Source organism: Anomalospiza imberbis, chromosome 2 (assembly GCF_031753505.1).
Source record: "Anomalospiza imberbis isolate Cuckoo-Finch-1a 21T00152 chromosome 2, ASM3175350v1, whole genome shotgun sequence".
Lineage (NCBI taxonomy): Eukaryota > Metazoa > Chordata > Aves > Passeriformes > Viduidae > Anomalospiza > Anomalospiza imberbis.
The window spans coordinates 91,002,645-91,016,173 of record NC_089682.1 but is presented as its reverse complement, the minus strand read 5'-3'; the positions used below and the strand labels follow the sequence as shown (position 1 = coordinate 91,016,173).

Genomic DNA, 13,529 nt, shown 5'->3' with positions numbered 1-13,529 from the left:
ATGAAATTTCAAAAAGGTATTACTGATATATCAATAACAGGACTGTGACATATGTTGTCCTCAGGAATGCCTTTCTTTTCTGTCCATTCTGGAGTAAAGACAGCTATACCTGCAGGTTCTACTAAAACCTGCAGGATCATGCTTTGTTGTTTTCTCCAGTAAAAACGCTCATGTTATAAGAAAAAAGGGATTGTAGTATTTTAGAAACAACTCTCAGTGGAAATTTCATTTCCGCTTGAGTCATTTAATTAGATCTTTAAGTGTCTGGAAAATACTGCCATGCAAACATGAAGAATGGGCCTGAAGTCCTTTGTGCTTCTCTAAAATCCAAGTATTTTTTATAACTGTTGCAAGCTACATATTCCATTGACACTTAGCACTGATACCATCGTGCAAGTGTGACAGCCCAAGACTCCTAGCGATAAGGAACTGGAATGGCAATCAGGGATAGTCTGGTTTCCAAAAGTATTTCTACTGGTAACAGAAATGATTTGCAAGAAATTCGACCATAATACTTTCCTGGAATACATAATACTTTTTATATAAGACAGGGAAGAAAAGAACTGTTTTCTGAAGACTCTAGTTCAGATATTTTTAAGAAACAAGAAATATATGTGCCAAGAGGTCTGTGCCAAGAGCAGCTTTACCAACACTGTGATCAAAATGGCTCAGAGCTGCTTGCCTTTACAGACTATTTGCCATACCAGGCAAGAAAGCATTTTCTTTAATTATCTGTCCTGCCATAAGTCCCTCTCTGCTTCTGCCTAAAATATGATACAAATATTTATTAGCACACTCTACTTGTCTTCCAGGGTGCCAATGAATGATGGCAAACGATTGTTTTGAGTACTTCCAACTGTACATAGCATGCTGGGCAGTCAAGACAGATGAGAGCAAGAGCAGGGCTTTAGAAGAGATGCATCATAAGACAAGTGGCATCCTACATTCTTAAGGCATCACATGAGAAAAATGACCTGTTACCAAAGAAGAGTCCAAGAATATCAAAGAAAATTGCCATTTCTTTAGCACTGTCTTGGTTTAAGACAATTTAAAGAAGTGCATTCTCTAAAATAAGTTACCCTTAGTTTCAACCAATCCCTTTCCACAATAAGGAGTGAATGTGAGTAAATATAAGTGAAAAAACAAACAACTATTTGCTAACGAGCAAAACAGCAACAGGCAAAAAATAACAGTGAATAATCACTACATAGAAAATTGCTAAATCGCACCAACTCCAGAGGAACAAAGAAACACCCAAAATGTTTCCAAATCTCTTGGAAGATGGTGACCCCCACTGCTGACTGCATCTAGGGAAACAAAGGGAGAATGGTGCCTTCCAAGGGTGCCCATATAACACCCCAGTTACTTAATTCCAGGCTTTAACCAAGGATCTTTTGCTCTGGATAGACACAAATGCGACAATCCCAACCAGATGGTCTTTTTACTGGCAAACCATAGGAAATAAAGGAACATTGGCAAAAGAGTAAATGCAACATAACATCACTTATCACGCAACAGACTTAGCCCAGAGAAAACCTTTAAAACCACTCGATGTTATGTTATGGAAGAAGAGAGTTAGAAGAAGAAAGGGAGAAAACCAGAAAGGCAGGAGAGGTATAGAAAAACAGTCATAGTTCTCAACTCCTGGATTGCAGTGATGCAACACCCCAAAGAGGACAAGAAGGCTTAAAGCTAACAGGCTTGCCCTGTGGTCAGGCTTCTTAAAGCCTTGGCCCATCCAGGGCCCTCCTCCCAGGTGGGACCTGTGGTCTCTTGGCCACTCAGGGTCTGGGTCAGGCAACACTGAGCTGCTCCATCGTGATTTGATTGACAGGAACTATGGGGCTGGGGGGTATCGGGGACACAGCACCAGAGCAAGCTCTGACCCACCTGCTACCACACATTCCAAGCTTCCCAAGATGTCTTGAAACAGATTGCTTTTCCAGTCTCTGACAGCCTGCCACGGGTGATCGTGTGATCTGGGAAACAAAGGGACAAGATGGTGGCAAAAAGACCTCTCCCAGGAAGGCAGGAGCTGAGGTAGGAGCTCTAGGGGCTGAAAAGAAGTGCTGGCGGTCATGGGGTCAGCTCGGCCAGCTCCTCCTGCTGCCCAGGGTTCTGCTGGTGCTGGTGCTGCAGTCCACCCGCCACACGTGTGCTGGGGCGGAGTGGAGTGCTCTGTGGGCACCAGTGCCGGCTGACCCAGCCCCAGGAACCGGCTTGCTTGGCAAAGTTCACTCGGAAGCAGTTTGTGATGGCGAAATGCAGTTCTTCTGAGTGGCTACTATTGCAAGCCCAGAAAAACAAACAAAATGCCAAACAAACAAAAAGCCAACTGCCCAAAACAACCCCCTCTGAAGCAGAGTCTCCACCTTCAGCAAATACAGCCAGGCACAAGAGCAGGTTGGCTCAGGTGCCCCAGCCTTGTAAAGGGATCAGGGGACCAGCACCTCCTAGCTGCCCTGTAATTCCAGTTCTTGCCGTGCTGGGCCTGAAAAAGACAGTAACAAGTTTGGGGCAGAGATAGATATGGAATATAATAGCATTCTGTGTTACCCACAACATGCATTTAGCCTAAACTCAGTTCTCAGAATCTATTTAAACACATTCATAACAAACAAAAGTTACCCTGATCATGAGCTTAAGCAAAGGAAAAATTCAATCCTTTATGAAGACTATTAAAACCAAAACTCCATTTTGTCACTTTTTAGTAGACTTAAAATTCTGTAAGCTTTTACAACTAAGTCAATAACCATAACCATATATCAGAAAACACCTAATACATTTTTCTCTTGTAAGAACTTAAGGTTAGTGTTGTATTAGTTGGCAAATTTTCAGTTCTTTCCTTTTTCTGATTATCATGATCTTCTAGGATAGTTTTTATTGGTGCTACGATTCCCGATGGGGAAGAATGATGTGATGAACTCCAATGATTTCAGAAGGCTAATTAATTACTTTATTATACTATAACTATATTACACTATATTACACTAACAAGAACTATCACTAATTAGCTATAAAACCCATGACTCTCTCCTGAGAGTCCCGACACACACATGGATCCAATTGCTCCATGAATCCAAACAACCATCACCAGAATCCAATCAAGCAATCACCTTGGGTAAACAATCTCCATACCACATTCCACATGGCACAAACACAGGCACAGGTAAGAATTGTTTTCTCTTCTTCTCTCTGTGCTTCTCCAGGAAAAAACTCTGAGAGAGAGAATTGTGTCTCTCTGTTCAGAGAATGTGAATGCTACAAGTTTTAGCAACGGATTTTCATTTTTCCCAGTCTATGCTAAAAACAGAATGTAGAGATGACATATACTACTACTGTGGCAGTGACACTGACTGAAGGACAATCACATTATGTGCAAAAAAAGGCAAAATAATTGTTTGCTTTACAGGAAATAAAACTAAAGCAAATTTTTGTCAATAAAACTTTATTATTTGAACAGAGTATGAATTTTTTCATAACTGTAACATAAATTGGTTAATTTATTAGTATGATAAACTTACAGCCACATTCATTAGTCAACTTAGTAGGCTAGACTAGATGAACAATTTGAGATTTTATCTCCCCATTATCCTAATAATGAAATAATATGTTTTGTGAGCCACCCGTGCTGTAAAAATTAAGTAAGATCTTATCCACAGGTTACATTTAAGGATCTTACATTGTAAAAATTTTAAAATAATAATGAATGTTATTTCAATATAAAAATACAACTGTTAAAAGATTTTCTTAGATAAAACAAACATCAATTGCCTCTATAAGACACAGGACAGGCCATGTTTTTCTAATGTAATTTTTATTTGCCTTATTAGTTAACAATCACATATATTTTTGTAACTCCTGTATTAACTTTTTGAATGAGATGGTAGGAAAGGTATAAGATAAATATTCAGTTGGTACAACTTACAAATAGCTATGCAAGTTTGAGGGATTTGGGCTAGAATCACCTGTTTGGGTCTTTCCATGGGAGAAAGAAGAAGCCATTTTCCTGAAAAGACGTGCCATTTGCTCATCTCTGCCAAGCCACAGGAACTGTGTCTAGGAAGGTTTTCCTTGTTAGCATTCTTGAATAGAATAGTATTAAACTTGTGTGCTTGCTTTGTAAAAACAACAACATTGCTGACAAAATCCTTCATAACTTTTATGTGACAGGTCAAAAGGATGAACCTCATGAAAGAACAGTTGATTGACTGCTTTATCTTCTTATAGGAAAGAACTAGATGTCTCCAGATGAAATGTGGACAACTGCCTAAACACAGCAAAGGCCAGCTTTGAAATACTTTACACAGGAATATATTTGAAAAACTGCCTCTCTGGAACAATGAATATTAGGAGGATATTCTATTTTTTTTAAGTCATGAATCACAGTATATTAAAAAAAATAAAAGAGAGATGGAATAGAATGCTAAAAGCCTAAATGAATCCATCAGTCTAAAGGACTACTTCTGCCAATGTCCATGGTTAATTTCATGCACTTACTTTGTCTCAGACTTTCATATTTAAAAAATTCTCATTCCAGAAAAAAAATAATGCAAAATGGCCAAGCTATTTGCATGTCCCAGACAATCTGCATGCTATGACTAAGTAGAATCTCTGCACAATTTTAGTATTGCAGATACTGAAGTAGATGCATTTCTTTCTCACAATTTTTTTCCTCAGTCATGATTAATCTTAGTAAACTGAGCTGCTGCAACAGTGTTTCTGTGAAATACCTAACGAGCACAAGAGGGGCAGTAGAAAATAATAATAGACCAAAAGTACTAACATTTACTTTTGGCTTAGTAAAACTGGCTGATAAATTATTCCCTTCAGTGTTTCTCTGTTATTGCAACACAGTACCTTGAAAGTGATATACTGGCACAAGCCATTGTGTTCTACCACAGTGCAATTAGGAGGTCCATTTAAACAGCTTTATCATACGCACACATAGCATGATTAATTTTCTAATCAAATGTTCCAGGAAATCATTAACCATGACATTAAACACTGTTCTGCTAATTATACTCTCCACAAAGAATTCCAATATAAATTTACAAAACATCTATAGAAAGGTGCCAAAGGATGAACAGTTTAATGTATACAAATAATTATGGCATCTACTCTGCGTGGCCCCACAGCTCCTTGCCCTGCAAAGGTTGGGTCTGGGGCTGAAATCTGCTATGTTTCACCAGAACTCTGTGTACTGGCAGACGTTACATTTTGTAGGTCACTGCCTGTGTAAGAGATGGTGAAGGACTGACTGACAGAAAATAAATCCTTCTGTTTTAGGAAATACTCTAGAGATATAAATGCTGAGTATTAGCCATTTTCTTAATGATCCCTAACACTGAGATTTGGAAATAGATTTTCCCCTACATAAGTCTCCAGTTTGCATCATTATTCTAACTACCCTTAATTTAAAATAAAGATAAATGCAAGGTATTGATTATAGTAATGAGAATTCAATTGCCTTGTAAACCATATGCAATTTGCTAGTTTACAGCATAGTGAAATCTCTATTTATGTATTTCCCCATAAACCACAGCATCTTGCAGGTCTCTCAGTGATGGAAAACAACAAATTGCATTAAACAAATGCAGACTGTAGTTACACCCATTCTTTTGGCCTTGGCAGCACAGTTAACAGCTCCTTCACACAGACTGTGTCCATCACAAAACAGAAACTTGGGCGCAGGAGGATGACCGAAACACTGCCACAGTTTTGGACAGGGACTATGTCTCTTCTGTGTCATTCTGCCTTAACCCAGTACCACCAAGTTGGTATAAAAGTAATATGAGAAGTATTAATATCATATAACATATATATATGTGTGTGCGTGTGTGTGTGTATATATGTATGTATGTCCATTTATGTATGTCTTGCTCTCTACAGCTACCAGAGAAGAGGTTCCAATGGAGGTGGGGGCCAGTCACTACTGTGACTGCAGTGGAGACCAGAGGAAATGGCCTAAAACTGAGACAGGGGAGATTCAGATTAGGTATTAGAAAATTATTTTCATTGTTCAGATGGGCAGGTATTGGAATAGGATGCTTGGGGAGGTGATGGAGTCACCAACCCTGGGCGTGTTTTTAAGAGATGGTTTGGATTTTTGGACTGGATGATCATAAAGGTCTCTTCCAAACCCAATGATTCTAGGATTCTATATAAAAATGTATATTTACATATAAAAGTCAGTGCTCTACTTATTTAAAAAGGTCATATAGAACTAGATGAAGCACTTTTCACCTGTTAAACAACGGCTTGAGGTGTGGAATCGGAATTTTTAACAAAGCCACTTGTTGGAAAACGGCCAAAGAGGCGAGGGGCCGGCCCCGTGACCAGATCCTGACCAGTCAGGATGCAGAGAAGACAGGTTTTGCACGATAAGGAAACAAACTCTCCCTTCCTCCATGTGTGCGCGTGTGTACCTCGGAGGCGGCGTTACCCCGACCCCGCGGGATCGTCCCGTTCCCCGCGGGGGCAGGCGCGCTCCGGCCGGGCGGGGCCCGGCGCGAACCGCTGACTCACCGGAGACGGGCACCGGTCCCGCCAACCGGGAGGCGCCGCTGCCGCCGCGCCGGCGCGGATTGGCGGCGGCGGCGGGCGGGGGCGGCACCGGCGGTGGCGGGACGGTTCGGACTGCGGGACGTTGCCGCGCTCCGCCAGCCGCGGCCGTTGGGAGCGCGCGGCCCCGCGCGGCTCGGGCGCGGCGGGATTAGGGCTTCTCCTCGCTAAATCCTGCGCTGCGGTGAGGCCGCGGCTTTAGCGCTGAGCCCCGCTCCTCCCCCCGCGCCGCCCTGCCTGGCCGAGCCCAGCTAAGCCGCGCTAATCGCAGGCGCCCAGCTCGGCCGGGGCCGCTGGGCCTGGGCCCGATCGTGGGCAGCGCTCCCCCCCTGCCCATCTCCCTTCCTCGCCCGTGCGCGGCCATGGAGCCGCCGCGGCCGCGTTACTGCGCCCCGTCCTCGCCGCCGGGTCGCGGCGGGCGAGAGAACAAGGGGCTCCGTCGGAAGGGCCCGCCGGGAACCGGGAGCGCCGGGGGCCCCGAGGAGGCGGCGGACAGCAGGAAACCTAAATTCGTAAGTACGAGTCGCTCCCGCGGCAGGGGTGCCCGAGGAGCGGGGCCGTGCCGAGGGGGCCTGGCCGTGCGGTGACACCCCCGTGTGCCCCTCGCCGTCCCCTGCCTGGGGCCCCCCGAGATCGGGGCACTGAGTGGCAATACGTGGCGCCGTCAAGTTCAGCTGGGCTTCGAAGGCTCATCCCGCCTGGTCCAGCTCGCCTCTTGCTTGCCTGTATGAAAGGATACAACAAGTTTTCAAGTCTCTCCTGAGCGCTTAATCGCAAAGGTTCATTGCCTTTACTTGCTGCGCGACAGCTATGGGTGCAAGGGGAGTACAACAGACTTCCAGCTCTTAAACGGTGTTACTTCTAATAGGACTGAAGTGTTTGCTTTGTTGGTGGTTTTTTTTTTGTGTTTTTTTTTTTTTTTTTTTTTTTTTTTTTTGTTTTTTTTTTTTTTTTGTTTTTTTAACTTTAGTGATACAACTCTGCAGTGTAAAAATGGTCTTTGAATTTAAAGGACATAATAAAGTTCTTTTCCATAGGCCTGCCCAGAAATAACCAGTTTTTGTTTGGACATGATGAAAATTCCAAGCATTAGAGTTGGGACCAACATATATTCTACAGGCCTTGTATCCACAGAATCAACTGGGTTGGAAAAGACCTCTGGCATCATTGAGTCTAATCTGTGACTGAACATCAACCACCATGTCAACTAGACCATGGCACCAAGTGCCATGTTGAGTCTTTCCTTAAACACTTTTGGGGAAGGTGACTCCATCACCTCCCTGGGCAGCCCATTCCAATGTCTAATCACCCTTTCTGTGAAGAAATTCCTCATTATGTCTAGCCTAAATGTCCCATGGTATAGTTTGAGACTGTGTCCTCTTATCTTGTCATTGGTTGCCTGGGAGAAGGGGCTGAACCCATCTGGATACAACCTCCTTTCAGGGAGTATCTGCCACATGCAGAGGAAATGCGCCCCATGCTCATATTTAGGTAATGCGTGTTGATCTTCAGCTGTCCCTGAGCCCACCTGTTCTAAAATGTATTTGTTACATAATTACAAAAGAGATACCATAACACTTATATTAGACTCTTGATTCTAAGGTGCATTTATGTAACATTCAGTACTTGAGTGTCTGGCACTTGTGCACAGGTTCAAAAAAGTTAGCCAATAAATGGTGTCAAACAGGCTGGCCAGACCTGTTCTGGAAGGTCACAACTTGCTCCTGGAATATTGCTGTTTGCTGCAATCTTTTTGTATTGTGGCTGCAGAGACTGCTGTTTGAACCATGTCCCTGTGCCTTTTTCTGCATGTTAGAAGAGGCATATATGAAACTGACCAAGAGCTGTTTGTTTGGCTTCCTAAGTAGCTGTATATCCACTGGGGACACGTGCATTTCAGTCATGCCGATGACACGGCTGGACACGTATAAGGCCCCTCACTTGATGAGGCTTTCAAAAGGGCTCATGGTTGTTCCTGTATTCTGAGTTAGATGTGCAGGAGAAATAGCAACAAGATATTCTCAAGAGATCAAAACAACAAAAAAGACTTTACTGGCAACCTCAGAAAATCAATGATTTGGCAAAAGATTTAGTGCAACATTCAGTCAACATTAAATACATCTCAAAGCGTTAACTTAGCCCATTTGACCTGGCAAAATTCAAGCCTGTTTGATTTTAAGTTACTCAAAAATTCCTAGAAGAAAAAGGAGAGGAAGACAAAAAAGACATAAAAAAGGACACGTATAGCTACCAGCTGCTGGGTTCCAGTGGTGCTCAGCTGATAGAAATTCCAAGAGGAGGTAGTCAAGACATGTGCTTGCCTTGTGTTCAGCTTTAAATACCCCTTGGCCTTCTGGAGCCCTTCTTCCAGGTGGGACTTCTGTTTGTTTGGCCACTCAGGAGCTGGGTTAGGGGCTCCAGAGGCCAGGTGTGCAGCATTGCCTCCTCTGTGCCAGGGATTGGCAGCCAGTGTGGGGCTGGAATACAGGCCCCAGGAGTGGGGTGTGTTTGCAGAGCAGGGCATCACCTCACCATGGCAAGGCCCAAGCAGCCCCTTGCCCCACACACATGTACCCCAAAATGTCTTGTGACACCAGATCTTCCCAGTGTCTCACAACGCGTTTTAGTATATGATCTGTGAGGAGAAACCCATGTGGTCTGGCCACTGTAAAAGATTGGATAGTGTTGTTGCTGTATGACTTGAGGGTTGGATTATTCTTTTCATGAAAGACATGGATTTTTGTGTATTTGTGACTGACAAAAGCTCTGAGTCACGTTTTATTTACTTCCAATACTTCAACTGCCAAGTTCTTATGCAGATATCACAATGGTTTTCATTTTTACCTCTAATTATGTGCTAAAGCAGAAGTAGTGTGTTGCTATCATGTTCAGTTTTGCTAATCATGTGGTAAAATGGCAGTACAGTAGTTTATAGGGAGTAGAACATAGATAGATGTGAAAAAAGCCATTGAGCCTTTTTTTATTAGATGAAATCTCATCTTTTCAGTGAATGAAGGCCTTTTTTGGTGCAGATGAGTTTGCTGTGCTTATGTCTAGGTTTCCCAGGCTATGCAAGAGTGATTTTGGTAATGTTTCAATATAGGCATCAGCTGACTTTTTTTAAGGTCATGGTGTTGAGGTCACAGCTACAGAAAATAAAGGGGGTTGAATTTGTAGTTCTGCCTCAGTTTTATAGGTTATATAATCATCCTATAGGTAGGTGTGGATTTTGATCATTTTTTTTATTTTGGCTCTTCCTATTCCCCTGCCCAGTTTCTCTTTAAACAGGGATATATGAGAATGTCATTAATTCATGAGAATGTTTTGTCAAACTGCAATTTTCAAAAGCATTTCACCCTAACAATAGTCCTATTTTTCATCTTTAAATAATGCCTTAAAGCAAAGATTTTATCCTTGGATGTTGATAGGGACTGAAGAATTGTGGATTGAACATGGATTGTATTCTAGGTGTGCCATTAACTCACTGGCTGACCTTATTGCTTTCTACAGCTGGAAGGAGGCTATAGTGAGGTGGAGGTCAGTGTCCTCTCCTAAGTAACAGAACAAGAGGAAAGGGCCTCAAGTTGCACCAGGGTAGGTTTAGATTGGGTATTAAGTAAACTTCACTGAAAGGGTGGTCAAGCACTGGAAGAGGCTGCCCAGAGAAGTGGTTGAGTCACCATCTCATAAGGTGTTGAAAAGATGTGTGTGTAGATGTGGCACTTAAGGATGTTGTTTAGTGATGGACTTGGCAGTGTTTGGTTTATGGCTGGGACTTGATGATCTTAGAGGTACTTTCCAACTTGACTTCTTTACATCTAACTTTCTGTAATACATCTTCATTGTAATTTTAATAGTTAAATTAGTTTTGTGTCAGAATGTGTAGAGCCTGACTCTCACACCTTTGGGCTCTGTAATCCAGTCTTAGATTTAGTTTATGCCCTTTTCTCTGTTTGGGGTACTTAGAGTGCCATACCTCATGTTACCTCAGTCATATTTCTATCTGTGTACATTTGTCAAATTAAAGTAGCTGTTAGATTTATTGACCTCAAGTAATACAGATTATGTGAATGTAATATTTCTCAATGTTCAAGGCTTGAAAATAAGTTCCAGGTTGGACCCTTCCAGTCAATGCAACATACTGATCTGTCATAGCAGATATGCTAATCTGAAAAATAATTTGATTCCCTGACAAACCTTGAGGTGAAATTGGATTGCTGATTGACAAAGGTGACATCATTAACATGCACCTCTTCTTTTTTCTCCTTTCTAAAGAAAATTCTTTTTTTAACTGAGGAAAATACTGTTTTTAAAAACCCACTGCATATGAGGTGTGGAGGGGGGAGAAAGAGGCATCGGAATCAGCCACTATAACTGTTTAGCCTTGCCAAATGAGACCTTCAAGGACTCTTTTTGAATAAACTAGCTTCTCAGAAGAAGTGAATGAGTTTTAAGCCTCAGTTGTCTTGGTTCTTTTGCAGAATCATTTAAAATACTTTTTTTGAAGGAGTGATGGTTCATTTTGGAGCACATACCAGCATGACTTTGTTCAACCGGTCCAAGTTTTTCGAAGAGTGGGACTTTTAAAAGGGTGAAAGAATTTCTGTGGTACTGTGGTACTTCAGCTTATTGAAAGCTCATGCCTAACCCCTTTGTGGTTTAGGACCTTGTAAAAAGAGGAAATCTACAGAAGGATGGCAGATATTTTATCTGTTCTCTCTATATACTTTGACTAAGCAAGAAACTTCTGAAATCTGTGAGGGCAGGGTGGGGTAAACAGCAATTGTTTGCCACTTCCTCTCCTTGATTCCCTCCCTCACCTTAGAAATGTTTGGAAACCATTGCAGTGAGCACTATATTATGTGACTTCCAACTGCATTTTACAGATACTACGTATTGTAGACACTGGTCTTCAAAAGATCAGCTTCAATTTCTAGCAAATAAGAGGTGTTTCTATTAATTTCAGTTTACCATTGACCTGACTTCAGAGACTTTCTGGGTATGTTTTTGATTAAGTTCTTTATGAAATTTATGAGTCAGGAAGGGTTTGTTTACACCAATCTATTAAAAATAGACAAATTAACAGTTGCATTTAACAGTGTCTATAAATCAAAGAAATATGTAGTTAAGAGGAAAAGCACTTCCATTTCTCTGGCATAGAGTAGAAAGGTAAGACCAATCTGTGTCAATATCTTTAATTACAAAGTGACTGAATTATTGCTGCAGTTATGCTGCGGTGTAAGACCTTGAATCTAAATTAGTCTTTTAAAGAAATGATTGCTGAACAGATGTTACCTAGAACGCTTTATCGCAGCTTTGTAAAATTGTAAATTCTTCATGCTGTTATTTTTGTTGGCATGAATTAGCACTGTGGGTTACGATACTAAATTTTAGTGCTGTGTTCTAGCACTTTGTTATATGATCTTACCTGTAAGCACCAATTTTGAGTTTAACTCATCAATGCCTAAAGAATATCACTGTGTAGAACCTGTCATGTTAAGGTAGTTTTGCTTCTGATTGCTTTTCAGACTGCTTTTCAAGCAGCAGAGACAGAGTGTGTGATAAAGCCATTATCTAAATGCTGAAGTAGTATATTGGAAATTAAAAGCAAGAAATGGTGTGGAGTTTGTAAATTGCATTTTCAGAGTGAGCAAAATTACTGAGGGAATATTGTTACAAAGGAGATCCTAAAGTGATAGCATTTTCTGTAATCATCCAATTAACTTTTCTCTGAGTCTACAGGTTTCCTTCAGTCCTTGATTTGGTCTTCTACTTGTGTTTCTGCTGGAGAATATCCTTTAGGGGAAAAAACAGCTAGTGTTGAATCTGTTTTTGGTGATAATTGTCAGAGCCCAGAATGTCCCTTGGACACTCTTGGATGTTCCGGGCCCAGGTCAAAAGCATAATATTAATGGCAATGCATTCTTGCTCACTTTTGAATTTACAAAGGTGCAGAGTGGTTTATGTGATTATGTGAACATCCCTAGTCTTCATTTGTCTTGTTTCAGTGTTGAGGCATAAGTTAGCTGGTTCTTCTAAAACTCATCTTGCTTAAGCCCTCCTTTTTTCAATATTTTTTTTCCTCATAGCCACATGCAGTCTGGAAGCTCTTTGTAATTTATCAAAGAACCTATACATGTGCATGGTGATTTGGAGGGGGTGTTATAAATGGGTTTGTTTCTTTGTTTTCATCTGTAAAAAAAGGCAAAATGAATATCCCAAAAGGTCAGGACTGTGGGTTTTTAATTTTTTTTTGTTTTGTAAATTGAAGTACTTCAAGGTGGCGGAGGACATACATGTTGAAATTGTTGTTTAATTGCCTGACATCCTATTATGTTGCATGCCTAAAACCCCTCTCATATTGGCAGGGGTGTATGGCACTATGCTTGTCTGTCTTCTACTTCCGTTTATGATCAAAAAAACATATTTTGTTGGTCTTTCTGTCATACTAACAATGCCCATCTCTTCCAGGCATGATCTGAGTTCAAGTACCAAACAATCTGTGTTTAAACTATCTGCTTTCATTCAGAAAGTTAGATGAGCAACATCATGAGCATTGTGCAGTGAGCAACAGATGAGCATTGTGCTTATGCCGTGGTGAAAAGACCACTTGTGAAGAATGTAGATGCTGCCTGTTTTGTTGGAGTGCCAAAACTCTTAGATGATACAGACTACACTCAATATTGTACTAGGCTAGTCTTCATTGGTCCCAGGCCACACTGACCTGTAGTGCTGGTGGAAAAAACGCTGAAGACATGGGATCAGAGTCCCATGTGAGATGTGATTCTCCTGAATTCTGATCCTGTTTGCCTGAACTGTTTGTACCACACCTAGAGAGAATTTTGTCCATAAATGTGCATATGTAAAGATAGGGAAATAGATGTAAAGACACACAAGATCGGACTAATACTGTTGATCCAGTTAAGTGGGATTGGTCCTTGCTTTGCTTTGCTTCACTGTCTCTA

General features: G+C 41.6%; 1 protein-coding gene across 4 annotated transcripts in view; it reads left to right on the top strand.

The window, feature by feature from the left end:
* The first annotated feature begins 6,706 nt into the window (after nt 1-6,706).
* Nucleotides 6,707-13,529, top strand: part of DIAPH3 (diaphanous related formin 3) — a 205,633-nt gene continuing 198,810 nt past the window's right edge. For 2 of the 4 annotated variants that reach the window (XM_068182283.1, XM_068182282.1), the window contains exon 1: nt 6,708-7,076. In XM_068182283.1, the coding sequence (XP_068038384.1) occupies nt 6,927-7,076 (150 nt within the window). In that variant the 5' untranslated portion in view covers nt 6,708-6,926. Of the gene's footprint in view, nt 7,077-13,529 lie in introns of all 4 variants that reach the window. The other 2 variants (XM_068182284.1, XM_068182285.1) reach the window with 2 other exon arrangements.